Genomic DNA, 25,921 nt, shown 5'->3' with positions numbered 1-25,921 from the left:
AATCTGCATTGCTGAATTAGTGTTGTGGATGTGACTGTGAAGTTATCTATTTGTAATATGTATACTCTGCACTATATAGATCTTTGGATATAGCTAACCAGATGAGTGTGTCTGAAGAGGCAAGATCTAGTAGTACAAGTAATCAGGTAAGCGACAATATTTTTTCACATTACTGACATACAGAAATTTGAAATTTAAATTTGCTTGGTCAATATTTATGTTACCTTAAATTACAACACTACAAATGACTAAGTTTCATTTCTTTGAACTTAAACAGATTGACAAGGTATTTAACTCTAGTGGAACTGACCTTCTAACTAGTGGATCTGACAGTAAAGAGAATGAGATGTCATCAAAACAGAAAAAGGTGTGTTTTACTTTGTTTTGGAATCTTGTTACACCCATCTGTCTAATACAAGGCTGGTACAGTTGCATAAAAAGAGTGTGTGTAAATATTTATAATATTTAAACCTTTAAAAGAAAAACTTACTGCTTTTGTATAGCACAACACATATTCACATGTGAAGGCCCACCAAAAAATGTTCCGATATATCCTTGAATTTCTGTGAAAGCCTTTCCTTGAAAATAGGTTTGTACAAAGTATGCAGCAATTAGGATTATAAATATTTGGTCATTTTCTTTCTCCTTGATTCTAGATTTCAAAGAAACTGAAACTTCAGCAGTGCATTTAGATAGGAAAATGAAAATAGGCAACTTTATGATAACATTAAAAAGAGAGATGAAGATAAAATGCAGAATTTCATGTAGTAGCAGAGACTAACATTTACTGTACAATTCAAAGTTAAGTGAAAATGAGCAGTCAATATGGGGATAAATATAAAAAGCAAAGAAAAAGCATGATGACATAATATTAAACATAAGCATAAACTACTGTAAAATTCATGCTATTAATTATGTAAATAGCTCCCCAGAATCTGTATATTTTATTATTTCCATTTCTAGTTACCTGAACCCTCTCACTAATTTTAGACCAAGGAGGAATGATTTTATTATTTTCTTCTTCATCATTAGCAAAAATAGAGTTAAAATCCTGAAAAGCCTCCTAAGCAATCTTAAAATAAAATTCCCTTTGCAACTCCATGGACAGTTGCAGTTCTACATCAAGTGCCAGTTGGTAACTGTATAAAAACAAAAACCGTGCAGAACACTTTTTCTTATGCCCAACATTAAGAAGACAAAACTGAAATGATTTTGTTGTAACACCTCTTGATTTGAGATCTGCTCAAATTTTTAATTATGCTACTTTTAATATGGTATTTATTTGCTTTAAGTACGTTTTAGCAATATGATAAATATTATAATAGATTTTGTGCTTACCCACTTTCTCTTTTGTATAAGTAATATGTACTGTTCTACCACATACTGAAACAACGGTGCTATTTATGAAATAAAAATATCGATGTAAGAATAACCATTGTGTGCAACTTAGTGTCAGTTCTTTCTCTTCTAAAGGCATCACTTACACTAGAAGAGAAGCAAAAGTTAGCTAAAGAACAAGAACAGGCACAGAAACTGAAAAGCCAGCAACCGCTTAAGCCACAAGCAACTGCAGTAACACCTCCAGTGAAGCAGGTGAGAAAGAACAGATTACTGCACTGTTTCCATTGGAGCTGTGATGCTTTTTCCTTTCAAGTGCTTTATGCATTTAATATTTTTTTGCTTCTGTGAGTCACCTTTGTTTTCACGGATACAATGGCACAGCTGAGAAAAACTAAAATAAAGTTTAATCTGCCTTCCATTTGCATCATTAGCAGTATTTCCCACTTTTTAAATTGCAGGAGTTTCTAAAGGAGTAATTATTGGAAGGCCATTGTTCTAGATAAGGAAAAAGCACATACTAAAAAACGTTTTGCTCTGAAGAATTTATTAACTAAATTTGTAAAGGGCTTGGGGACAGGAATGGGGCATGTAAGTAGATGTCTCAGTAGTACTGTGTGTATAGTCTTAGTTTTCAAATTAAAGCTGCATAACAATTAGTTCTAAGTAGCAAAGAATGAGAATAACCTATTTGCTTTGTGCATAATTACATTTCATGCCCAGTTCCATACAGTAAATTCTCATTTCTGAAAAAAGAATGGTACTTCTGCACGAACAATGATAAAGACTATTGCTAGAGTGTTTGTAGAGGAAAGGCATTTAACTGCATTTTATGTATTTTGCAGACAAGAGACTTGACGGATACCTTGATAGATAATATGTCATCTTTGACTAGCCATTCTATCAACAAAGCTAAAGTTGCATCTTCAACCAGCTTCTCTGCTGTCCCTTCTATGGTTGTTGGAATGGGATTTTCATCACCTATTGACAACACAAAGAGAAATGTAACAAACGGACTAAATACGAATATGGGTTTTCAGACTGCTGGATTCGGTATGGGAGCTGGTCCCACCACTCAGAATTTCTTCAGTGGTCCAAGTGCATCAGCAACAACGAAGATGAGCATTGTACCAACTGCCAATATGCCAAATTACAGTCCTATGAATGCTGCATCTGCAGTCTCTCCACTGACACAGCAAAACAAACCCCCAGATATGTCTGCTTTAGATAATCTTTTTGGTCCTCAAAAACCCAAAGTTAGTATGAAACAGTTGGCTCAACAGAAATCAAGCCAGTGGGTTAATCAGTTTGTACCCCCGCAAGGGTCTCCAGGCACGAGCAGTTCAGTCTTGGCACCTCAGATGAACATGATTGGACAACCCAGCTTTGGTATACAGGGTAATCCTTTCTTTGCTCCTCAGAACTTTGCACAACCAGCAAACACAATGACAAACAGCAGCTCAGCTAGTAATGACTTAAAAGATCTTTTTGGGTAAAATGTCTTGTTTTCTTCTTTCAAAGATCGATGAAATTTGGATCGTGGATAAGCTGATTAACATCTTTTTTTGCTTAGTAAAAGCGTGACTGGGGGAAACTTCCAACCCAGCAAGGTAAACACTTTTGTACTGGAATAAAGATGTGATTTTGGCAGAAGACATGGTACTGCAGTCGAATTGTGTAAGTGCAAAGTCATCTTACATGCTAAAGATTTCCTGTCTCTTTACTGAACATCAGAGCACTGAAGGTAGGATGTCTACATTTATCGAAAATGAAGCAGCAAAGTATTTCAAAATTATTCAAAAGTATGCTTAGTCAACTCCTATGAAATTTTGTACAAAATTTTGTTTCTTAAATTCAGCAAAAATGCTTAGGGGTTAATAACGCCAGTGAACATGAAACTGCAGCCCAGTTCTTTCAGTGTCTGCTAAATTCGTATTGATTATTTGTGTTGCCTGAATTTGACACAGACTGTCATTGTGCCATATGACAGTTTGCAAAATGTCAGTTCTTATGCAGCCTGAAAAAGTTTTGCTAGCCATGTTACTTAGAAAGATCTCTAACCAGTAACTGTAAAAGGCTAAGAAGAGAAAATACTTTGTATTGCTTCTCTTATAAGATAATTGAAATTAATGTGGTAGTAAACTACAGCAAGATTCAGGAGGCATAAGAATTTGTTTTAAAATTTTGTGCAAGTTTGGGACAGAGTAAGAACACAGCTCCAATGGTCGTGCTGGTTTACAACCTGTTTTATAAGGCCAGATCCTTGTCACCAGCCACATAGCAAAAGCAGCATACCCCTTAAGCAGGATTTTAAAATACATGTGGTGACACAATCACATTATTCCAGTGTTTTGGCTAATTTGATACTGCTTCTAACTGGTGTGAAAAAAAGAATATGAGTAGTTATGGAACCTCCTAAAAAGAATGTTCTCTGTAAAATTTAGATGTTGACTGCCCCAACTATGTAACTAAGCAATTCTTTGTAACTATACACACGTGGTTTAGTTACACAGAAATATCTTGAATTAATCCATAGATTTGGCTGTGTTGGGAAGATGGAAAAGGATTGCCTTGTACAAATTGCACGTGGTTGTGTGAAAAAGGAGACTGCCATCAATTGCCTTGAATAAACTATTTCATTTTATTTTAACTCAAGTCCTTATGAAGGATAGATGAACATGAAGCGAGTTCTCAAATACAGATTTGTAAGCTCTAGAATATATGGTAAATACACAGGTATTTCAGCTCCTTTTTATTATATTACTCCAAACTTAATAAAGCTCTCCAGAAAACCAAACAGTAGTTTCTTCTGCTTCCCAGAAGGTGTGTGTTCAGCTTGCCAGTGATAGAATCTCTGCTCTGTCAGATACTACTGTTGGCTTTTAACTTCTTTCCTAGGAATTTCAAGAGCTTTCTTAAATGATACTTTGAAGATTCTAGCCGGCTATTTTGAGAAGGAAAGAACTAGTTACCATTTTTATGGAAAGCCTACACGCTTTATTTTTCAAAGCCTTTCACTGAAGAAATTGTTCTTTCATTTGCTGCTTAAGAAACCAAAGCGCCTTATGCTGTAAATGTGATTTGTATTTTGTTATATTTCCATGGTTCTAAGCAGTAAGCATTAAGCATATTTCTTAAAGAATTGTTTATCTATTATAGCTGCTGCCTTAGTCCTACTACTTCAAAATTCCTGGGACCAGTGAAATTGTGGTTTAAAAAACAATACCTAACACATTGTGATGCTTATGTGATGTTAATATTCATGGTAAGCATTGTAGGTTATGTTGATATATCTGTGTAAGCTTGAGACAATACTAGAACTGTTAAACTATTTAAGTTCATTTTTGGTTACTAGTACTCTGTATTCTGTCACACTAATGTCTTCTGTTATGTCAACTTTTGAAAGCTACATTTAGTTAGGGTAACTTAGGCAAACCTTTGAAGAATTACTTGAATCTGTATTCCTCTAAATTATTTGGAAAATAAGTTATATTAAAAGTAACATCTCTTAGTACTCTACAATGTATTAAATTAATATATCCATGGTAAAGGCAGTCTTAAATGTCAGTGTCCTGATCTGGGGTTTCAGTCCCTGATCCCCCTGGACTGGGGGCTTTTCAGAACTGGATTTCAGTTTAACCTGTTGGAGGGAAAATTACCTGAAAAAAATTTATATGCTAGACCTCTCAAACTGTGGGGCTTGGGATATGTGCTTTTGGCATGGCCTGTCTGAGAACATAATCTAATTTGTAAGAACAAAGTAAAAAAAAATGCCACAATTTCAAATCAAGAGAGGCTCTTCTATACAGAGGTAATGTGATGCAACAAGAACTTTATGTGGCTCAAGAAATATGATGGGTTTTGTACTTATATTTGAGAACATGATTTTGATTTCTGTTGCTTGCTGTAATTTTCAGAGTGACCAGAGTAGAAGAATAACAACAAAGAAACCTGAAAAAGGTGCTTATGAAAGTTATAACAAAATTTTTCAGTTATTTAAAAATAAAACAGAAAAACATAACTTCAGTTAAAATCAGAGGGTCAAATCCCTCTTCCTTGTAGATGCTTCCTGCTTAGTGTGGCAGGAAACTGGGTGTGTGTCAAGTTCTCTAATTATTTCTTCCTAACTTAAAGGAAAGAGGAGTTGCAAGAGGTACTTCACCAAGGCCATGCGCCACTTGGCTCCTGCTACAATAGTGTTTTTTTAGGAAGCCTTGTCCACTTGATCTCTCCGCTTCCAAGTCATCATTCTGAGGCCCTGCAAGAGGCTGGAGGACTCATGTTGTGGCCAGAGTAAATGCCGTTGTCTGAGAGCAACAGTTGTACTTCATGTCCAGGTTGTTGTTGGGGAAAGAGCAGGAGAAAGGGAGAGTATTATGAAATTGGGCATTCCAGGGGTCTCCTGTTTCTGGACATGGACAGAAAGCAGTGTTACATCTAACTTGGCCTCAGACAGAGTGACTGTCTAGCCCTAATGCGAAGCAAGATGGAGAACACAGGTTTGAAATTGGTATTTGATTAAGAAATTGCAAATTCTGTTACTGAGAAAGTAACCTGCTATCAAATAAGTTCTTATCACAGTGCCTTGAACAACACTGTAAATTACATAAAATTTCTGCCCTTTGTATTCAACCTAATTTAAAGGAAAAAATATGGAAGCGTGGCAGGTTGTATCATCACCTCACAGCCTCCACCCTGTGCACCTGCTGTGCTCAGCCATTGCGAGCAGATTCCGCTGTTGAAATTAGAGCTGAGTCTGGGCTGAACTGCCCAGCCCACCTGGCTTACTTTCCATTCAGTTGTAAAGGAGGGGTAAAGAGGACAAGGGAGCAAGTTCCTATTTAATTTTTTTATATATATATATGTATGTATATATATATATAATGTTTACTATAAAAAGAGAAATGAAGTGGAAATAGCTGCACATCTTAATTACAATCGTCAGTTGTCCTTTGGCTGCTCTGGTGTACACTACATGAATGCTCTTGCACCACGACAGCAATCTTTTCCGTATTGGAACTGTTGGGTTCCATGTGGTTTTAAGTATGAAAGTCTCTGAAGCATTCTCTGAAAACTCAGTCTTAGAAAATAATCTAATCCTGCTAGATGGAAAGACTGTATTAAAGAAACTTGAAAAAACCTCTGCTGGGGCTGATGAACAAGGACCTTGAAACCACTGAATTACAGATTAGTTTAGAAGCCGCTAGGTCTGCCTCTCTCAAGAGGAGAGAAATGGGGAGTGAGACGACCCAAGTGTCGTTTTGAGGATGGAGGAGGGAGCAGATTTTGCTCCTTTTCATCACACGAGTGTCATGAATAAGGCAAAGAACAACCCGTGGAACCTGCTTACGCAGGAGGACAGCAGTACCAGAGGAGTCTTTTGGAAGGTAAAGGAGTCCACCGATTATCTGGGAGATGGGGAGAGAAATTGTACTGGGAATGTGGGTAGAATACCCTGGTTTGTTTTAATGACGGTGCTACATCTGCCTGTCTGTGGTGATGTGAATTAGAAATGTCTTGGGGAAGTTGTGGCCTTACAGGTCTGCATAGATGCTGAGTACCCCAAGTAAAAGGCTGAGTTTTTGGATGGATAGGTGCACAACATTTCAAGCCTTATTATTTAAAACTTTCCTTTTCTGTTAAGTTTTGTCTGTTTAGCAACACCTGTTTCACATTTATGTGGAACTTGAACAAATATCCCGATGGCCTTTTAAAGTAAGAAAAATGTATGTTAACTTTTGTATTATAACCCCTGTTACAAAGTAATCTATGTCTGTAGATAGGTAAGTAAGTGTGTATATAGATTACAGGATTTTAGATTTCCGGTTCAATTGCACCAAAAGAGCAAAGATTAAATGACAAGTTAGATGTGAGCCAATTTCCACAAGGCTTCCATACAGGCTAACAATTATATGATACTTTTGTTATCTATTAGAAATTCACATGCTTAGTCTGCCTACATCTACGTGACTTGTGCGGAAAAGGAGAATTTTTAAAACATAAGTATATGGACACTGGATCTCTCACTGCAGATGAAGTTTTTGGACTTTAGAGTGACCTTAGTTTATTGATGAGGAATTTTTTTTTTATTGGGAGTAGGTGGGATATCACTGATTTGTGCCATTTTCAATGAAAGAAATATAGGGAGGGGGAGCACAGAAAAAAATACCCTGTTGTATATGTGACCCCTTTTTGTTCTTTGTTAAGAGATATGCTGCATTTTATATACTCATTGTGAGCTTTTACTCTGAAATAGCTGTGAGGAAACCTATCTGGAGAATTTCAGATGATTTTCAAATGAGGTCCTGCCTTGTACCTTACTTTCCATGAGGTTTTGACTGCTTTATAAGGAAATTACACAAGGCAGTAAAACCTTGGGTTCATACACCAAATCCTCTTGCCTTCCAGGCCTCACACTTGTATCACCAGAATAAATAAGCCCCTGAGGTTGTATTGTCTTTAAGTTCTCTGAAACAGTTCTAACTGCTGTACAGATTTTTGAGATGAAGTTGTAAATCAAAATGTGTTATAGTGAACTCAGGCCTTGTGCAAAATATTTAATACTTGTTTATTTGTCTATTCGTACAGTCTCTGTACTAGTGGCAGTTTTATGTTTTGATTGTAAAAATTCTCATGAGATTTTTAAAGCAATGTTACTGTAGTGTCAGCTGTGATTCATAATTAGAACTGTCATAGCATGGCATTAGTGTATATCTGGTTTATTGGACAGCTCTTCAAAAACAAATTTATTCTTGTATCCACTTCTAGATCAGCTACTTAAAAAATATGTAAAAGGTACATGACAGTTTCAAGAAATTCGTATCACTTTGTACTGTGAATGAGGTTGCCTATGGAAATAAACAAACTTTTCATATTTTCATGTTGGAAAGACATTTTTATTTAAAATTTCCATAAAATTAACAAATAGTAACTTATTTAGAAAACCTTATCATTCTGGATTTTATTTCAAATACGTTTCATCCCATGTAATTTTCTTAGACTGGTTGCTGTCCAGACATCTGTCAAATGTGATCACGTTGCCTTCATGCAAAGAATAGAAGTCCTGGAGAAGAACTGACACACTAGATGTCTCTAGCATTTACTTTTTCTGAAAGCACACTAGCCCATGTCAGGATCTGGGGTTCTGATGCCATGTGGTGATCTCAATTTGCATTTTCTCTGCTCATTTACCCAGGAACCAGCCCTTTCTCTAAACCTGGGTTTCAACATACACTGCTTTGTCAGGCTTAGAGTTTGCTAGCACTCTGAAGGAGGCGAGCGCTCAGCTTTTTGCATGGTATAAATTGATGAAGTGTGAGACATCTGAGATCTGATCTACTTAGAAGCATCATTGTTGGCTGGAGATGGTATGGGAGGAAAGAGTAAAAGAAGAAAGATGGATTAGGTGGAAGTAGAAAGGTAGCATGCGATGGCTGCAATTCCCTCTTCATTTGCTGAGGATGACAGCATCCCCATTCCTCCCACAGCTGTATCCATCAAGGGAGGACAGCCTTATTATATGCCAGCTTTCATTCAGTAGTCACAGAAGGTAAGAGAATGAAATTTCAGTAAGGTGGAGCCATACTCGATGGTATCCTGCAGAGAAAACATCTGCCTTTAGTTGCTCAGCAGATCACAGTCCTGATATGACTTGAATGTCCTGTTACTGTGGTAATGTTCTCTTTGTCCTCTTCATTGCTGGGCGTTGGTACAATCCATAACTGTTACCTGTTTCTTAAGCAGGAAAGTCTCAGAGGTTGAAATCCAGATGTTCTGGATTGGTTGTGGCTTGAAATTGACAATTTCGTAAGCTCTTTCATGAATTCAGGTAACCTAAGATTTCAACAGGCAAAGCTGCAGATCTTTGCAGTTGATTGTTCTTTGCCTGGAATGCTTTGGTACTGGCAGCTCTCTTGTCTCTGCTTCATCGCTTAAACATCTCAAGTGCCTCCTTTAGATATGTCATACACCAGAGCTTTATGTTAATCCTTTTTATATCAGTATTTGTGGAGCTGTTACTGTATGAAGTATGCAGTTGTGAGGAGTAAAGCTTAGTAGGTGTAGGAAATGAGCCGTTTGTGAGGAGGTACGCGAAGAGAAATGGTTCATTCGATGTTCTCTTCCTGGTGCTGGACACAAATGCACTTTTGTCCTGCATCTCAGAAGCTCCCTGCACTCCTGTCACCAGTTGGAGACCACTGCAGTTGCTCAGTAAATTGGAAAAAAGGCTCTTGAGGTGACAAGGTGGATTCCAATTTGTTGTGCCAAATTTACCCCCAAACTTACAAAACAGGAATTCAGAAATAAACTCCCACCCATGCACAAACCCAAGAGCAGCTAAATAAATACTATTTATTCAAGCTCTAAAATAATTTACTGAGTAGTCTAGGCATAAATTTTAGAGTCAAGCTATAAACTTTAAAAAAAGCCTTCCTTTTTTCCTCTGTGGGACAGTTGGCTATGAACTATATTATTATGCCTTACTGCAAATTAAGGCAGTCATGGATGTGGAGCAACTTGGAACTAAGAAATAATAGAGATTTAATGGCCTGCCCATATCTGCTTACCAGTTTTTAAAGGCTTTTTTGGTCAGGCTTTTTGCTTGTGCCTTAATCATTATTTGGCCTTTTTTAACAGAGTTTCTTAAAATGCATCACCTTTTGCAGAACCTTCGAAAGACTAGGTTTTACACTGTTCTGCAATAATTAGCCATTCAAATAAAGGATAATCAAAGCAGAATCTCCACTTGAAACTACATCAATGAAAACTTCATTATCTTTGACCTGAAAACTGAGGGGTTTGCTGTTGGGAGCTGAAGGTGCTACACAGGCAGCATTTGTTCATATCTGTCTCCATGTCTCCTAGCTTAAGGCTATGGTTTGTAAGAGTAAACAAACCCAAAACTTTAAAGAGCTTGCTTTCCAGCAGATGACTTACAAACCAGGTGCCACAAGGAGGCATAACTGGCTTCTTTTCTGAACAAAAAAATCAAATACTGGAGAAGATAAATCAAAAAAAAAAAAAAGAGAAAAGAGAAGATAAAAACTGGAAAAGAGATTTCTGCCCCTGCCATGCTGATAAAATAAATGCTTACCTGTGGCACCAAAGCTGTAAGTACTTAGCTGATGTCATAAGAATTGACTTCAAGTAAGTGAAAATGCTGACAAAGCAATCAGATACATCTGTAACTAGAGCAATAAATTTTATGTAAAGAATCTTATCCTCATATGGCACCAGCCAGATTTTTTTTTTTTTTTTTTTTAATCAGGCTGGTTTGGGTTGGACGGGACCTTAAAGATTACCTAGTTCTATCCCCCTGGCATGGTCAGCGACACCTTCCACTAGACCAGGTTGCTCAAAGTCACATCCAACTTGGCCTTGAACGCTCCCATGGAGGGGGCATCCACAGCTTCTCTGGGCAACCTGTGCCAATGCCTCACCACCCTCACTGAAAAAAATTTCTTCCTTGTACCCAATCTAAATCTACTCTCTTTTAGTTTAAAACTGTTACCCCTTGTCCTGTCACTACTGGCCTTGGTAAAGTTCTCTCAATCATTCTTACAGACCCCCTGTTAGTACTAAAAGGCCACAATAAGGTCTCCCCAGAGCCTGCTCTTCTCCAGGTTGAACAACCCCAACTCTCTCAGCCTTTCTGCATAGGAGAGGTGCCCCAGCCCTCGGATCATTTTCATGGCCCTCCTCTGGACCCGCTCCAACAGGTCCGTATCTTTCCTGTGCTGAGGGCTCCAGAGCTGAACGCAGGACTCCAGGTGGGGTCCCACGAGAGCAGAGCAGAGCGGCAGAATCGCCTCCCTTGACCTGCTGGCCACGCTGCTTTTGATACAGTTGGTGAAGAATTTCTAAAACTAATTATGTCTTGCAGTGTTTATATCTTACAACAATTATGTCTTACAAAACCAGAGCAGGAGAATCAGGAAAAAATATTACAGTAAAATGTCTTTTTTATACTTTTGTAGTTAAACTTTAAATGGAACTTTAAATGTAGCCTTTCCCCAAAAAGCCTTATGCCACAAACCCTGGCTTTCCTTGGTTACAAAACAGAAAAAATCCGTCTAAAAATTAAAACTATAAAATATTTGGAGCACACTGCATACAATTTTGATGCCAGCTGTGCTCAAAGCCTTGAGCTGTTGTGTAAAACCAGGAAGAGAAACAGGTTTTGGTGTGGATTTCTGACTTGATAGATACTAAATGCCATTTCTGCAATCTAAGTGATTTCAATATAAAGTACTAATGTGTTTTCATTCTTATACCATGCAGGATAAAAATATTGATTAATATTCTTTTTTTTTTATTTGGTAAGCAGGAAATTTTTTAAAATCAGTTGAGTTTTTTTGTAGTTCGATTGTGCATATATGCTTTATGTTTCCTGAAGAATTCATTGCTTGATTCTTACTGATTGACAACCATTACAAGAAAAAGATTTGCAGTGAAACACCACCTTTGCATTATACTCACTGCCGCAGTTTGCAAGCCAGAACCATACAGTTGAAGCTCTTTGATTAAACAAGCACTATAAATATTACTTAATCTAATCAGATCATTAACTTGCTGCTGGGTAGGAGGTGTTTCCTTACTCTTTTCATGACATAGGTAGTACGAAGCCTTGATTTTCTACACATTTGAGAAATTTGGGAAGTGGAGGTCTCTTCACACATAATTGCCAGCCTGTCTGAGCTCAGCTCCACATTTAGAACTTCTTTTGTCAGAATTTTTCTTAGGACTCTGTGCCTGCTATGCTTCCAGGCCCATTCTGGTGCATCCATCTCTTGCAGCTCCTCTCTCTCTCTTTTTCTTTCCTACCTGAGTGCCCACGTGCAGTGCGTGGCTGTGTAAAGTGGTAGAAGGGCAACAGAAATCAGAGGGCTCTGATAACTTTTTTTTTTTGGCGATGCTGGTAAGAGAGTGCTGAAGTTAACAGTGGCTGCCTGAACTTCGTGCCTGTTGCTCTTCAGCTGGAGATTGTTGCTTTGCTGTCGAGGGCTGCAGGAGGGAACCGAATGCGAGTCACTGCAGCTCTGTGTGACAGCCCAGCTCCAGCAAGCGACCAGACTGTGCGACGGAGGTGGCTGGTGAGTGGGCATGTGCTTCTTTGGCTACCTTTTTGATGAGCGGCATGAGACTGGAGGAGAAATGTTAAAAGTAGCTACAGGTAAGTGTTCCAGAGGATTGCCAAATCGAGCTCCCAGAGTGATAGAGCAGGTGTTCAGAGCGAGGGGCAGATTTCAGGGAATGGCTGAAACAAAGAAGAAAGGAGAGTGGAAACTGTCATCTGCCAAAACGGCAGAATATCCTCTGCCAGCCTCATAGGCATGAACCTGTCTTCTTTGAGACAGTGCTCCCCGCCAGCCCGCTCTGTTCAAATTCCTAAGTCGCCTGCGCAGAGGGTGCTGGCTGCTGCTGTCTCACGGAAGAGCTTAACTGGTCCTGGCAACTGCTGCTGCTGCTGGGCAGCTGCTTGAGCTCGGGTTTGCTTTAGCCAGAATACACCTATTGGAACGTTTCATTTCTGTGTGTTTATTTTTGTTGGAAATGACTACTTTGTTAGATTGAATGACTGTGACTAGCAAGTTGAATAAATTACTAATTTCTTTTCCCCCTGTTGCTGTAGCAGATGTTTTCTGGTGAAAGGTAGGTAAAATATTCAGTATATAAAACTACAATGAGATTAGATTAATGAAAAAGGAACAGTATTGAACCTTTGTGTTTTAAAACAAATTTATTTGAACAAAAGAATTAGTAATTACAAGCACTGTCCTGAACTGTGCATTATTGGTCACCATGTCCTTCAAGATGCCGCAGCTGATGCATTCTTCTTCAGTTCTTTCTTATGCAAACATTGTAAGGGAAGAGAAGGTTTTGCTTCTTCAGTGTTGCTGTTTCTTAACTTTGAAATAATAGTGTTTTTATATGGAAGTAGAACTGATATCCTTTCCACTCTTTCAAAAAACCTGCAGCTGGTGCTAGGTGCTTAGACAGTGATTTCAGACAGCTTAGAAATAGAAGTTTTTTTTAAAGTCTGGCAGAAACATGGACTTTTAAATTTATAGATTGTAAGATATTACATTATATTAAGTTACTGACATAGGTTGTCAGGACTTAAAATTTGGCTCATCAGAGGGACCAACTTTGCACTTCAAGTGAGGGAAGGGCTGCAGAGTGAGATAGCTCCTATCAGACACAAGAAAATTCATGTAAGGGAGAGTCCCAAGAAGGCAGATTTTATAAATTCAGATTTTGACATAGTAGCGGGTTTGGATATTTACTTATATATTCCACAGGTTTGGTTTTCAATAGTATTTAAAAGGAAAGAATTTTTTCATTGACTTCTATCATGATGTTTTCTTTTAAAGAGTTCAGATCTGGGATTAGAGGAACACAATGAACTACAAGCTATAATTTGGTGAATCAATCAAGTGAAGGACTGTACTCACAAGACGGGTATCACCACAGATAGTTTTGAATAGCATGTTATGTATGTACTGCCTGGCATAGATTATCTGTTAAACATGGAGAGAAAACAGTACCAAAGACTATTCCCCTTTAAAATCTATTTTCCTAGTGAGAGCAAAAGGGAAACCAGACAAATTTGAAGAGATTGAATGACCTCTTGAGTGACTTGTAACAAAAAGATTTCTAAAAACATCAAAACAGTTTTTTGCTGATAGTGACAGGCTGTAAAAGGCTATGATTTTAAGAACGATCTGTAAAATATAATAAAGCTACCATAAGGTGTCACTATAACCCAAGCAACTTTCAAATAAATTGCAGACATTATAGAAATGTTCTTGTCCGCCTACAAGGCTTTCCTTATGCTGCTTTGTGAAAATAGAAAAGGACCTATTTTTAAACAGCATAGTGTGTTCCTGTATGCACAGAAATCATTAAATATATCTGTAGTAGTTAATGCAATAACGTAGAAGCTCTGTCCTTTTCTTTGAGGGGAAACACATGTACTTCACATAGTAATTTTCCACATAGAAATGCTTTAAAACGCCCTCCTGCTTACTATGTAAGGTGTAAGGAACTACTGCTTAATTAGCATTTTCTAGTAAGGAAAACTATAAATAAGAATTCCTATTTCCGTTATGGTTTTACTTGTTGTTAGCACCCCAGGAGCCTCTATTTGTATTTCTTGTCCAACTGTGGTCAAATTTCATTGCTATCGGCTGCCTGATTAGGAAGCAGAAACTCAAGGCTAGTTTTTTAACCACTAGAAATTAATGCCGGTTTTGCCACAGACATCAGGGAAACAAACACATCATCTGAAAACTTGATTTGGGGTGACTCAACACAAAGCACTTTGACACAGCAGGAAAGGATTCAGTTCTCATATATGGTAAAATAGAAATCACAATCCTGAAGTCTTAGAATCCATCTTCATTTATGGAGGAAAAGTGCAGGCATTGTAAAGCCATAGATCTCAAAACCTGAAGGACCATTTGATCATTTAATCCAAGCACTTGTGTAACATGGGATCCCAGGTCACCCCGTTTATCTTTGGAATCAGACGCTGTAGATCTTGAAGGCTGAATTCCTATAGTACGCTTCTTTTATGTAATGTTACAAAGACTCTTACACATGCCAATAGCAATAGGGTCTCCAGTACGCCAGGCAGTATACAAATACAAAGGGGTAAATGGTTTCACCCTGAAGTTTCAAGCCTAATGATAAAATATACTTGTCATCGGAGTGGACCTTCGCATTTGCAAAGTGCTGAAAGAAACTCCTTTGAGAAGGTGAGAGGGAAACTCACCTAGGAACCCTGATCTCACCCTCTGAATCCTGACCTTATCACAGAATCACAGAGTCACAGAATCGTAGGGGTTGGAAGGGACCTTTGTGGATCATGTAGTCCAACCCCCCTGCCAATGCAGGGTCACCTAGAGCAAGATGCACACGACCTTGTCCAGGCAGGTTTTGAATATCTCCAGAGAAGGAGATTCCACAACCGCTCTGGGCAGCCTGTTCCAGTGCTCCGTCACCCTCAGATTGAGGAAGTTCTTTGTTGTGTTCAGCTGGAACTTCCTGTGCTTCAGTTTGTGCCCATTGCCCCTTGTTTCCAAGGAGCACATTGCTGACATAGGTTCCCCCAAGCAGGTACTGCGGTAGGGTTTGCGATTTGAAACGTGTTATCACTCAGTATCAGCTCTGGTTGATTGATACCCAGTTACATGATGAATGAAATGATCTCCACTCACAATTACCTTTACATGGCCACTTGTACGACATGTCTAAATGTTTGGTCTTTTTCTTCTGTCTGGACATTTCTTGTTTCTTTTATTTATTGCATCAACAATTGTGATTTCTGTTGGAAATACAATGGATGAAAGTGAATCTTGTATGAAATTCACAGTTGACATTTTTTCTTCAGAAACAATTGGTTTCAGGAGAAAGCTAAGGCCGCTGTGGTCACCTCCCCTTGAGAAGCTGGCTGTGGGCAAGTATCACATGAGCATTTTTGTTCCCCAAATGCTGTGCCCCCAACTCAGGAGAAGTGCAGTATTACAAGTCTTGTCTCCTACTGGAGGATTTTTATTTGCCTTATTTAATCCTCTGCCTCCTGAGGTGAAATGACAATTTGAGCTTTGAGAGACTTTAACGCTCTCTGAAACTTCAGAATAGAAGAAGGTAAAATAAAGCCACTCAGAGATGAAATCTCATGCTTTCTAAGCCATAGTCTTGTGATTTCTTGGGGCCCCAAATGTGATGTTAGCTTTGTGTCCTACTGAAACAAAACATATGGGATAATCTTGCCTCTTCCTCTGTGTCCCCTCTTAGCTTTTGAGCTGATTTCAACCCTTTTTACAGGAGTAAAACTTTATAGGATCCTAAGATACAACATTTAATTAAAAAAATGGCACCAGGGTAGCACACACCTGACAAGATATCAGCAAATCTACCAGACAACTTTTACCAAGGTCTTGTCCATGGGAAAATCATTGTCGAGCTCACACTGCTGTAGACATCCAAGTCTACCAATGGTAAGGCCTACATGCAGATGAAAACAGTATTTGTCACTTCTGCTTCATTGCTTTGTTCCACTTCCACTGGAAGAAAAAGGAGGTATTTAAAGCTTCTGAATAGACTTAACTTTGAAATGTTGAAATGTTTGAAATGTTTTAATTCAATATAATTTTAAGAAATCTTAAATTAGGGAGGCAGGGCACCCAGGATTTTCTAGCCTTTGAGCTAGAAAGACCAAGTTACCTGGGAAGCCCAGAGCCACAGATAAATAACTCGCTTTACCAAAAGAAAGTTCCTCCAAAGGAATAACAAGAGCAAACTGTGATCCAACAAGCAGCTCACAAGCACCAGGGACGTGATCACATGGCCCTGAACTGAAAAGAAACCAATTAAAAATTAACAAGGTTATTCGAGTCTGACCTCAACTGCCCAGGATGTGCCAGCGTTTAGCCCATGCGTGTGTTTCCGCTGGAGGACCCCAGCAGCCTTTGGTTATTGCTAAGGCTGACCACACAGCATGAAGTGCAGCAGCTTTATGTTGGTTCAGCAGAGACACCAAAAAGTTAAATTGACTTTCCCAGGACATTAGTGTCAGGGTGTGAATGACTATGACGATTAAATATTTGTAAAGTGTTAAAAATTTTGTATTTTACAAACACTGGGAGAAGTGGCTGGTTGCAAGGCTGTATCAGGAATCATAGTTAACAGAAGCACGCTGTGTATGCTATCCAGTCTGCGCTGAAACCAGGAGCAAAATTCTCCCCTTAAATGTGGAAAAGACTTTACCTCAACAGTTATTTTGAGGAATAAACAGTAGGAGTAGCATAAAGATGATTTTCCCAGGCTTTTCAACAAAAGAAATAACGGTAACAAATTAGACACCCTCCAGGTGTACATTTATATGCACCTGTAGCAACTCTTCTTCCAGGTGAGAGTTATGTTTACTGCTAGCTCTGACATTTTCATGCTTAGTTTTCTTAAGGGGATGCTGCAATCCCAAATCTAGCTCTGTGTCTGCCAGGCACAGCTATTGTTAAAACGGCACATCTCCTATATGTGATCTTGACCAATTTCCAAGTTTTCTTACAGCTCATTTCATTTTTGAGCGCTCGAGGTAATGATAGTATATAAGCCCACAGCAGTGGCTGTCTGCATGCTTGTTTCATGTCCATACTGTCTCTGAAATACAGTTTTAATACAGTCTTACTAGAGGTCTTTGGGGACATGAGTCTGTAGTTGCAGCGGTAGCTACAAGTTGTGTAAGCCAGGAGCAGTTTTAATTTTGCAAACTATTACTTTGGAAGTGCAGGCGTAAATCATGCTGTGTCTTGGACGTACATTCTAGCTTGCAAACAGCTGACTTACAATGATATCGTGTAATAGAATGTGTTTTAAGAAGGTCTGAGGCATCAGAATGTGTATCACAAGGGGGTAATTTAGTTTCTGCCAAAGAAAATTAAGGCATAGGGCTAAAACAGGAAAGGAAAAAGTAGGAACAATGACAACTGGGTCCATAAGGGATATTGTGTTAGGTCTTGTTAAGGAAGAGAAGAGATTTCCACTGCTGATGCTCAAAAATGTTTGCTGGGTTTATTCACAAGGGGACTGCCGTGGCCTCATCCAGTGCATCCTTGCTGGGAACTGGGTGGTGCCCCAAGAGGAGCAGGGCACTGCAAAGCTGCGGTGACCCCCTCTGCAGCAGCGTTTTGGAGTCAGGGCATTTTACTACCCTGTGAACCTGGGGAGGAGGAAGCGGAGAAGCAGCACTGCTCCTGTGGAACATCCTCCCTACAGAGAAGTGAGGGTGGGTAACACCACTTCTTCAAGCCTTAGGGAAAGGTTCAGTGAATTTCAGAAGGGGTCACTGCTGCGGCACTGCAGAACTGTAGGCAGTGGAAGAACTTCGAAGCGTACAGAGGAGGGAGAGGTGAAACCTGCTGTGAGAGATGTACAATGCTGCCAGTGGTGAGGTGGGCAATATCGCTAACGAGAGCCCCTCCCTCCGTGATGGGAACGCACCCTGCCGGGTGCCAGCCGGGACGTATCTCTGAGGGAGCTCCTTGATGCCTTCCCAAATGCACGAAGGACAGACTTAAGACTTTTGTGCTAAATACAATTAGAGAATGCGTGGGTAAGTGAACAAAGCACTAAATTTTGAGCGTAGCTCCTTTCTTGTGTCTGCTTTGTGCTCTCTTTAACTGAAGTGGGACCAGAAGGACAAACTAAAATCCTCTGTTCCATGGCTGCCGGGAGATACCAGTCTTGAACATCACTTTCCAGCTTGAGCCCCCAGTCTTCCAAGGTGAATTCCTGTCACTGAGATTTACACCATGTCCTTTTTGGAACTGGGTTCTTCCACAGTTCCAGGTGTTCAGCTGCCCTAAGAGCACTCAGGAAACTATCCCAAACGTTAGCAAATAGATATTTGTGTAAATACAAGACAATTTCATTATACGCTTCTACACACATACATATATATATATGTGTATATATATATATATATGTATATCCCTACAGACATACATACCTCTGATGTTTGGCAGTTAGCCTGCTGGTATTTGTTTTCTGTGTGCCCTCTGAAAATTGCAGCCCTTGTTCTGATGTATGCACGTGATTGTGTTGGGCCTGTGCTCCTTTCCATGGTGGTGACTTTGTTGTTCTGACTGTCAGCATGTCCCGGCGGGCCAGGGTGCACCAGGGCCAGGGGTCCGGAGTGAGAAACCAGAAGGAATTGCCTCCTCTTGCTTAGCTGTGGAGATGGCCAGATTCAAGCCTGAGTGGTGTGAGGAGGAGGTGCAGCTGCTCCCAGGGCAGCAAGACATGCTACAGGGAGGGTTGACCAGGCAGTTCTTGAGCTGGCAGTAAGAGCAGTTGCTGTTCAACCCAGCTGGACAGAAATACATCCAGAGAAGCCCTGCTACAGGCTACAGGGTATGTAGTGCTGGGAGCTGGCTGTCCCCATGGCCCTAGCTGCATGTACTGCTTGCTATGGGAGGACTGCCTGCTAGGACAAATGCGTGAGTTAGGTGTGCTGAGCCTGGAGTTTGCCAATACTGCTCTACAGCACAGGAATTATTCAAAGGTGAGAAAGAAATTGTAACCGGTTCTGCAACCGAAGAGACTCCAGCCAAGCAAAACTTCCTCAGCTCCCAAGTATTGCTCTCTTCTCTCTGCTCTTCTCTCTGCTCTTCTCTTTGCTCTCCTCTCCCTCTCCTCTCCTCTCCCTTTCCTCTCCCTCTCCTCTTCTCTTTCGCCTTCCCCTTCTTTGCAGTGCAGCTGGAAAAATCCAGCTATTTGGTATTGTATTATGGAGACATCTAAAACACAGAGACTGGTGGCCTGTGCAAGGAGCCAGGGCGGGAATGAAGGGGTGGATAGTCCTTGCCCTGCTTTGGCCCAGATTTACATCCCACTCAATCCTACTCACTCAGTTCAAACACCCAAAAGAGGAGTCTGAAAATAACTTAGATCTGGTTTGTTTCTCTGGAGGAATAGCTTTTTCACTTTCTTTTTCCTTCTCTCTCTGTAGAGTCTGGGTAGACCAAGCTCTGAACAGAAGTTAGGCGGCAAAGCGTGGCCCCTGTGCTTGGAAGGGTAATGACAAGCGTAGGGCAGTGGGGAGGGACCAGAGCCACAGCAGCTTGCTCAGGGGCACCAGGCGGCCAGTTGCCGAGCAGCATCCAGGGTTGGTGGGTGGGCAGCTGCCCACCTGCCCTCCCCGCAGCTCCTCACAGCGAGGTCTTCCAGGGAAAACCAATTCTTCTCCTGCTGTGGCCTGACAAGGCACTGACAGGCTCTTAATTTAACTTTCCTTCGGAGAGTAAGGGGAACGTGGCACTTGCAAAGCTTTCCATTTTTCTAACAAGCTAGAAGGTTTCTGCCTTCCCCTCCACTCAAAGAACAGGGAAGGTCTGGCAAGAGCCCAAAACCAATGTGAGATGGGGCACTTTTTTTTTTTTTCTTGTCATCCATAACCCAAACCCCATAACTGAGGCCTTGCCAAAAGCCGAATTTCTTCATTTGACTCCAGCCAACACGCAGGCTTGATGAGCGTACTGGCAGGCTGCATTTCCACAAGTGTTTTCATTAAATACTTTCCACCATGCTAGGAAAACTGTGTTGTTGTCATGAAGTCATGCTGAGTTGGACTGATTCACCTCTTTCAGCCACTTCATGTTTCAAAAATGGAATGCATTTAACTTATAGCCAGTCTTTCATTGCTTATTCAAACAGCATCGCACCAATGCACCTCTGCAGCTGTCTGCCCAAGGGCCTGGGAACATCAATAATAAATGACCAAGCTGGTGAAGGTGGCTCTGGGTTCAAACCAGCAGGTGCATTGGGGTAGGGGGGCTCATCTGGGCAGGGGGTACGTAGTGAACGGGAACTGTAGCTTGCAATAATTCCCTCCCTGCAGAAAGGACTCATAAATGTTTAATAAACTTCTTACCCATGCCATAGATGAGGTCTTATTAACGAACTGGAGTGGCTTGCGGACAGGTATTGTGTCCGTTACTATAGCACCACCTTGCACAGGATCTCGCTGCGAAAGAGGCAGGGGAGGGAGGGAGGGAGGCAGGGAGGGAGGCGCTGAGGGTGAGCCCCAGGCAGCCAGCCTGAGGTTCGCCCCACTGCAGGCAGCAGCACCTGCCCAGGGACACCAGCCAGGACCTGCCCGGGACCCCTGGCAGCACCTCCAGCTCCCCAGCTGCGGCCCCTGGACCCGTCGTCCCCGGACAGGTACCCGACCCTGGGCAGATGCACGGTGGAGCTGCTGCAAGGGCTCCGCCGAGTCCCTGAGCAAGGGGGCTTCACTCCAGAGCTCTTGCCGATTGACTTTCTGGCTTTGGAACATCTATTTTGATTTTTTTTTTTAATTTTTTTTTTCTTCCATGCTCCTTTCTTGAGCAACTGGTTGTTATTGCAGAGGTCACGGAGGGGACTGGTGAAGGCTCCTGAGTCTGGCATCGGGAAATATGACAGCAGAAGTGGACGCTTCTTAACGTAAGGGATTTACTAAAGAAGAAAGACAAAATGCCTTTCAAAGGGTTCAGTTCACTGAAGGAAAGGTTTTTTAACCCAGGAAAGGAAGAGGTGAAGAACACCGTTAGTGACTCGCTGGGGAATCTGAGAAGGTAAAATCCGACAAAATTCTCAGACAGGTCCATTGGTTCAATTTACTAAAGAGAAATGAAGTACAGAAAAATGTATAAACATAGAATTTAGAAGTGCAAAATTAATGTCTGAGTTCAGATAGTGAGAGACACCTCGCTGCAAGACAGATGTAAAAGGAGCACTGTTGCAACAGCTTATGATTATAGAATACTTATATTAAACAAAAAAAGGTGAAAAGAAGTTATAAAACAGTATTCTAATATTACAAAGAGCATGAAAAACTGTTTTAATTAAAATACTTTTAAATAATTAAATGTGAATAATTCTGTGGTTTAGCTTGCATGGGAAAACCTGACAGTTTAGTGGAAATCAACACTCCCAAATGATGCCACTCTTGAAATTTGACTTAATGTTCCTAAATTACAGGGGCCTTTTTGAAAATCTTGTTCCGAATCAGTAAGAGAAAATGTATTAAGCAGAGATGTGTATGTGTGTATTTACTGTGACTAACAAATTAGAAAGATAAAAAGGAAAAGGAGCTGTTTGCTAGCAAAAAGAGAAAAAAAATTAAAGATTTTTATCTTAATCTGACAGTTTATGAAACAACAAACTGAAAGATTTTCATTTTTTAATAAATGAAAATACAATGTAACAAATGACCAGTTTCATAAAGGGAAAGAGATTTCTCATTTAAATGGAAGATTATTTCTATTAGTAATGGTCACTGACAACATCTATTTGTGTAACCCACAGATGAGAGACAGAGGGTTCAGTGACATTTCTTGCATGCTTGATGTTAAGTGGTTTAAATCATTGTATGGATCAGGCCAGCATTTTAACTGACCATATTTTTAGTGATTGAATTGCATTTGCTTTCGTATCCATTCCTTTACTTTCTTTGCGGAATGCAATTTTGAGTCGAGATACAGTTCTTGGCACATCTAAACCTGCTTTTGATCACAAGAAAATGTATAATGGTTTACATGTATTATACTACAACACATATGTGCAAGAAAATAAGCATGTACGCTTTTAAAGAACTTACTAAGATGCACTGGTAGATTGCCAGTTACACTATTTCTATACCATGTGACCAGAGTATCTGTGTTCCACAGTTTCATCTTAACTTTTCTTCATTTACAGTATTATAAGTGAAGTCTGACATGTTGCTCTTTTTACTTTTACGATATGCTACAGTAATTCCAGGGATTCCATTTTTCTTTTAAAACATCAAGTGAAGTCACTTATTCAACCATAAATTCTCTTTGCTATGGGATCTGCTGGTTAATTTGACCAAATACATGTAGGGCTTGTATTTAGTGAGTATGTGATGTGGCAGTACACTGAGTTTGCTATGGGGAAATAGTATACAAGCTTTAAATTATCCAGATGATTCTCATCTTGTAGCCATGTATCAAGGACGTCGTGCTGGGTCCTACATAGTTGATAGTACCGGCATCCAACTTCAGCACTATTATACTGAATCAAACCAAACCAAATCTGAGTTGAGACACAAGAAAGTTTGCTGGACTTAATTATTTTCTGTTTTAAACGTATGTGTATGAGTGCCTTTCTTAGATGTACTAGCCAGTAGGGGAAATAAATCCGAACAATAGTTTTTTACTATGTCTGCCATCAGATCTAAGTAAGAATTGCTGCAAGTTGAGCAGTCTCTTAGGAAATACGCAGTCATATTTGAAGGTTTCTGTAAGGAAAGAAACATGCATGTGTTTAACTTGAACTTCATTCTCTACAGCTTAGGCTGCAAACCAGAGGATACACTTCTATTCTTCTCTGATGGTACATAGGTATATGTACCAGCTGCAACCTTGACTTTGCTTTTCATCTAGTCCAATTGGCTTTACTATGGTGTAAATCAGCAAAGAATTTGGTTTCTCTTCTAGCATTTGATAGGTGATTAATGATATTAAAGTGCATTCTTGATTAGGTCTCCAAGTGTGGTTTCACTGACTGCCGTATGTTGATGTGGGATCAAAACTAGCAAAGTGGGTAGAAATATACTTTTTAGCTTTGGTAAATATGATGAGTCTCTGCCTTCCTACCACATTTCCTCTGCCTTGCAAACAGCAGAGCAGATCCAGAAGCCAGTGTCTGGCAAGACCAGCTGCCAGATACCGGCTGCTCCATAGCAATCGTCCACGGACAAGTTCAAGCGCTAAAGCACATGCAGCATAAAGCAAATTGCTGCTTCCTCATAGGTGTGTAACAACCTCAACTTATTTTTTGGGTGCTGCAAAACATGAGTCTGCCCACAGGAGGTTACTTTAGGGTAGCTGGATCCTGGAAGGGTGACAAGGGAGACTGAGCTGACGAGACCCGAGATGCGTCCTTTCTTTAGGCTGTTGCAGCGGTTTCATTTGTCAGATCTTAGAAGAAGTTTTAGATCTTTTCTACAAAATAAGTTTTTATGCAAAACTGGGTTTTTCTTTGATTAGTTAAATACAGCGGGGGAGCAACAAAAAACAAAGTTTAGAGAGTTCAAGGCTTGGGTGAACGGATATCAGAGCTGGGGCTCTGCGAGTCTTATAAGTTGCCCAGAAAAGAAAGCTTTTCCTGCAGAGCTGCTTGGCAGGCACAAACACTTTGGGCCTTCTGTGAACTTAGTGTAGTCAAAGAAAAATTCATGAACTAAAGTAAAATCTCAGGCTCTGCCTACTCTGAGGATTTCAGGAGTCTTGGACCAGCTAGCAGCAACTGTGGGCTTACTGGTGACGTGGGAAGTGACTATGTGGGTTTACAACTCAATAACGTCACTGTTAATGTCAGAAGTCATATAGGCCATGTCACACAGCTGCTGTATGTAGTCTGGGCCCCATAGGTGTAGCTCTGGCTGCTGCAGCTATCCCTTGATGAATTAGACTGCCTAATCTGCTAAAAACTGCAACTTGAAGCAGACCGATACACCCTTGCATTGGACAGGGCTCCCCCACCTGCGCTGGATCAGAGCCTTCAATCCTCTCGAATTTTGCACACAAGTACAGAGAGTTTAGCACACCACAGACCACGCAGCTCTGTGAACGAAATGCGGGGTGCCCAGGCTCAGCTGGTGTGTGAGTTGTGCAAGGGCCTTTGTACAAAGGTGTAGAGCAATGGCACAAGACACATGTGGAGCGCTGCATTGCAGCACCCATGGGGCATCCCTCCAGTTCATAGAGGCTGTGCTGAGGAGAAACTGCGAGCACAGCACTGGTGAGATGCAGTCCCACCATGTGTACATTCAAGACATGCCGTGAGTTTCAATGCAAATGCCGTGCAGAAACCACACGGAGAGGTCCCATGCGCTGAGCAAACTATGAGGGTTTGCCTGTCTGTACTGGGATTTTGTACCAGTGCATCAGTTGCAGGATTTGGTGTGGACAATTATTACCTGGGCAAATCGCCAGAAAGTAAATGAGATCCCAGGTGATTGTATCTGCTTTTGGATAAATTATATTTTTTGCTAGCCAGTGTGTAGGTTTCTGAAGTTATGCCAGGATCATTGAGAATTGTTGCATGTGATGACTGATGCTGGATTTGTAGGTGTGAGGTGCACGATTGTGCTGCAGCTCTCTGTGAAAGACTAATATCTGATAAAAGTCATTCTAGAACATGTTCTAACATGTGGCAAGTATTAGCATTTGCCCATTTTTGTAGAATCTATGTGGTTTTGTGTGGGGTATGATTCTAGTCCCCCCACTTTACCATTTGAAAATACAACTAATTCCTATGCTAAAATCCTATAAATATAGATTGATGAATGTATATGTGTTCTAGGGATTTTTTTAATTACTGATAGGAATTTTTGAAACTTCTTTCATTCTTCTAAAATTCTGTATATGCCAGAGTAAAGTCATTCAATAAAGAAGAGGATTTTTGTATACAGTTATGCCATTTAGGCACAGAACATGGATGCACATAATTTCAAATAGCTTAGCTCTTCTTACTTGCCAAATTTGTATGTTTGCTGAAAAAAGGAAACATGCAACAAAATGCTCCCCTGCATTAGTTAGTCACGTAATTAGAGGAGAGCCCTGGTTCTGAAGCAGTTTTCTTCTAAATCACTGATGTACAACTAGTGAAAACTTTCAGTGGCACTACCAAAATATACAGCTCAATTGGAAGATATATTTCTCATCTTTTCATGGAGTTGCCATACCTTCATTATATATCTGTTCAGTAAAATAAAGCCAAAAAGCTAGGTCAAACACTGGGTCTGTGAATGTCTGCACTGCTAATGCTTCATCCTGGCTCCATTTTTGGAATACTATTGCAATATATTTTTCTTCAAGACAAATATGCTATAGCAGGGTTAACACTAAGCTTTGGGTTATGAAATGTACTGTGTGGATTTGGGGAGATGGATCAGTCCTCAACTTGCTTTTATTAATGAGTAGTTGAACACAATTGCAAACCAATTAATTTCTCTGCAGAGGCAATGTTGGCCCATAGTGCTAGTCCTGGCTCACCACTTTTGACAGTG

At 40.3% G+C, this 25,921-nt stretch overlaps 2 protein-coding genes across 2 annotated transcripts in view; both read left to right on the top strand.

Moving 5' to 3' along the window:
- SCYL2 (SCY1 like pseudokinase 2) overlaps positions 1–8,188 on the top strand; it is a 43,403-nt gene extending 35,215 nt beyond the window's left edge. The window contains exons 15-18 of the mRNA XM_075427734.1: positions 80–146; positions 278–367; positions 1,474–1,593; positions 2,184–8,188. Of these exons, the coding sequence (XP_075283849.1) occupies positions 80–146; positions 278–367; positions 1,474–1,593; positions 2,184–2,834 (928 nt within the window). The 3' untranslated portion in view covers positions 2,835–8,188. The remainder of the gene's footprint in view (positions 1–79; positions 147–277; positions 368–1,473; positions 1,594–2,183) is intronic.
- Positions 8,189–21,327: 13,139 nt separating this feature from the next.
- The window catches only part of SLC17A8 (solute carrier family 17 member 8), a 29,271-nt gene continuing 24,677 nt past the window's right edge, over positions 21,328–25,921 (top strand). The window contains exon 1 of the mRNA XM_009940124.2: positions 21,328–21,461. Coding sequence (XP_009938426.2) covers positions 21,361–21,461 — 101 coding nt within the window. The 5' untranslated portion in view covers positions 21,328–21,360. The remainder of the gene's footprint in view (positions 21,462–25,921) is intronic.

The sequence above is a fragment of the Opisthocomus hoazin genome, chromosome 8 (genome assembly GCF_030867145.1).
Source record: "Opisthocomus hoazin isolate bOpiHoa1 chromosome 8, bOpiHoa1.hap1, whole genome shotgun sequence".
Taxonomy (NCBI): Eukaryota; Metazoa; Chordata; class Aves; order Opisthocomiformes; family Opisthocomidae; genus Opisthocomus; species Opisthocomus hoazin.
Note: the sequence above shows the minus strand (reverse complement) of the source record. Positions and strands in the feature narration are given on the sequence as shown.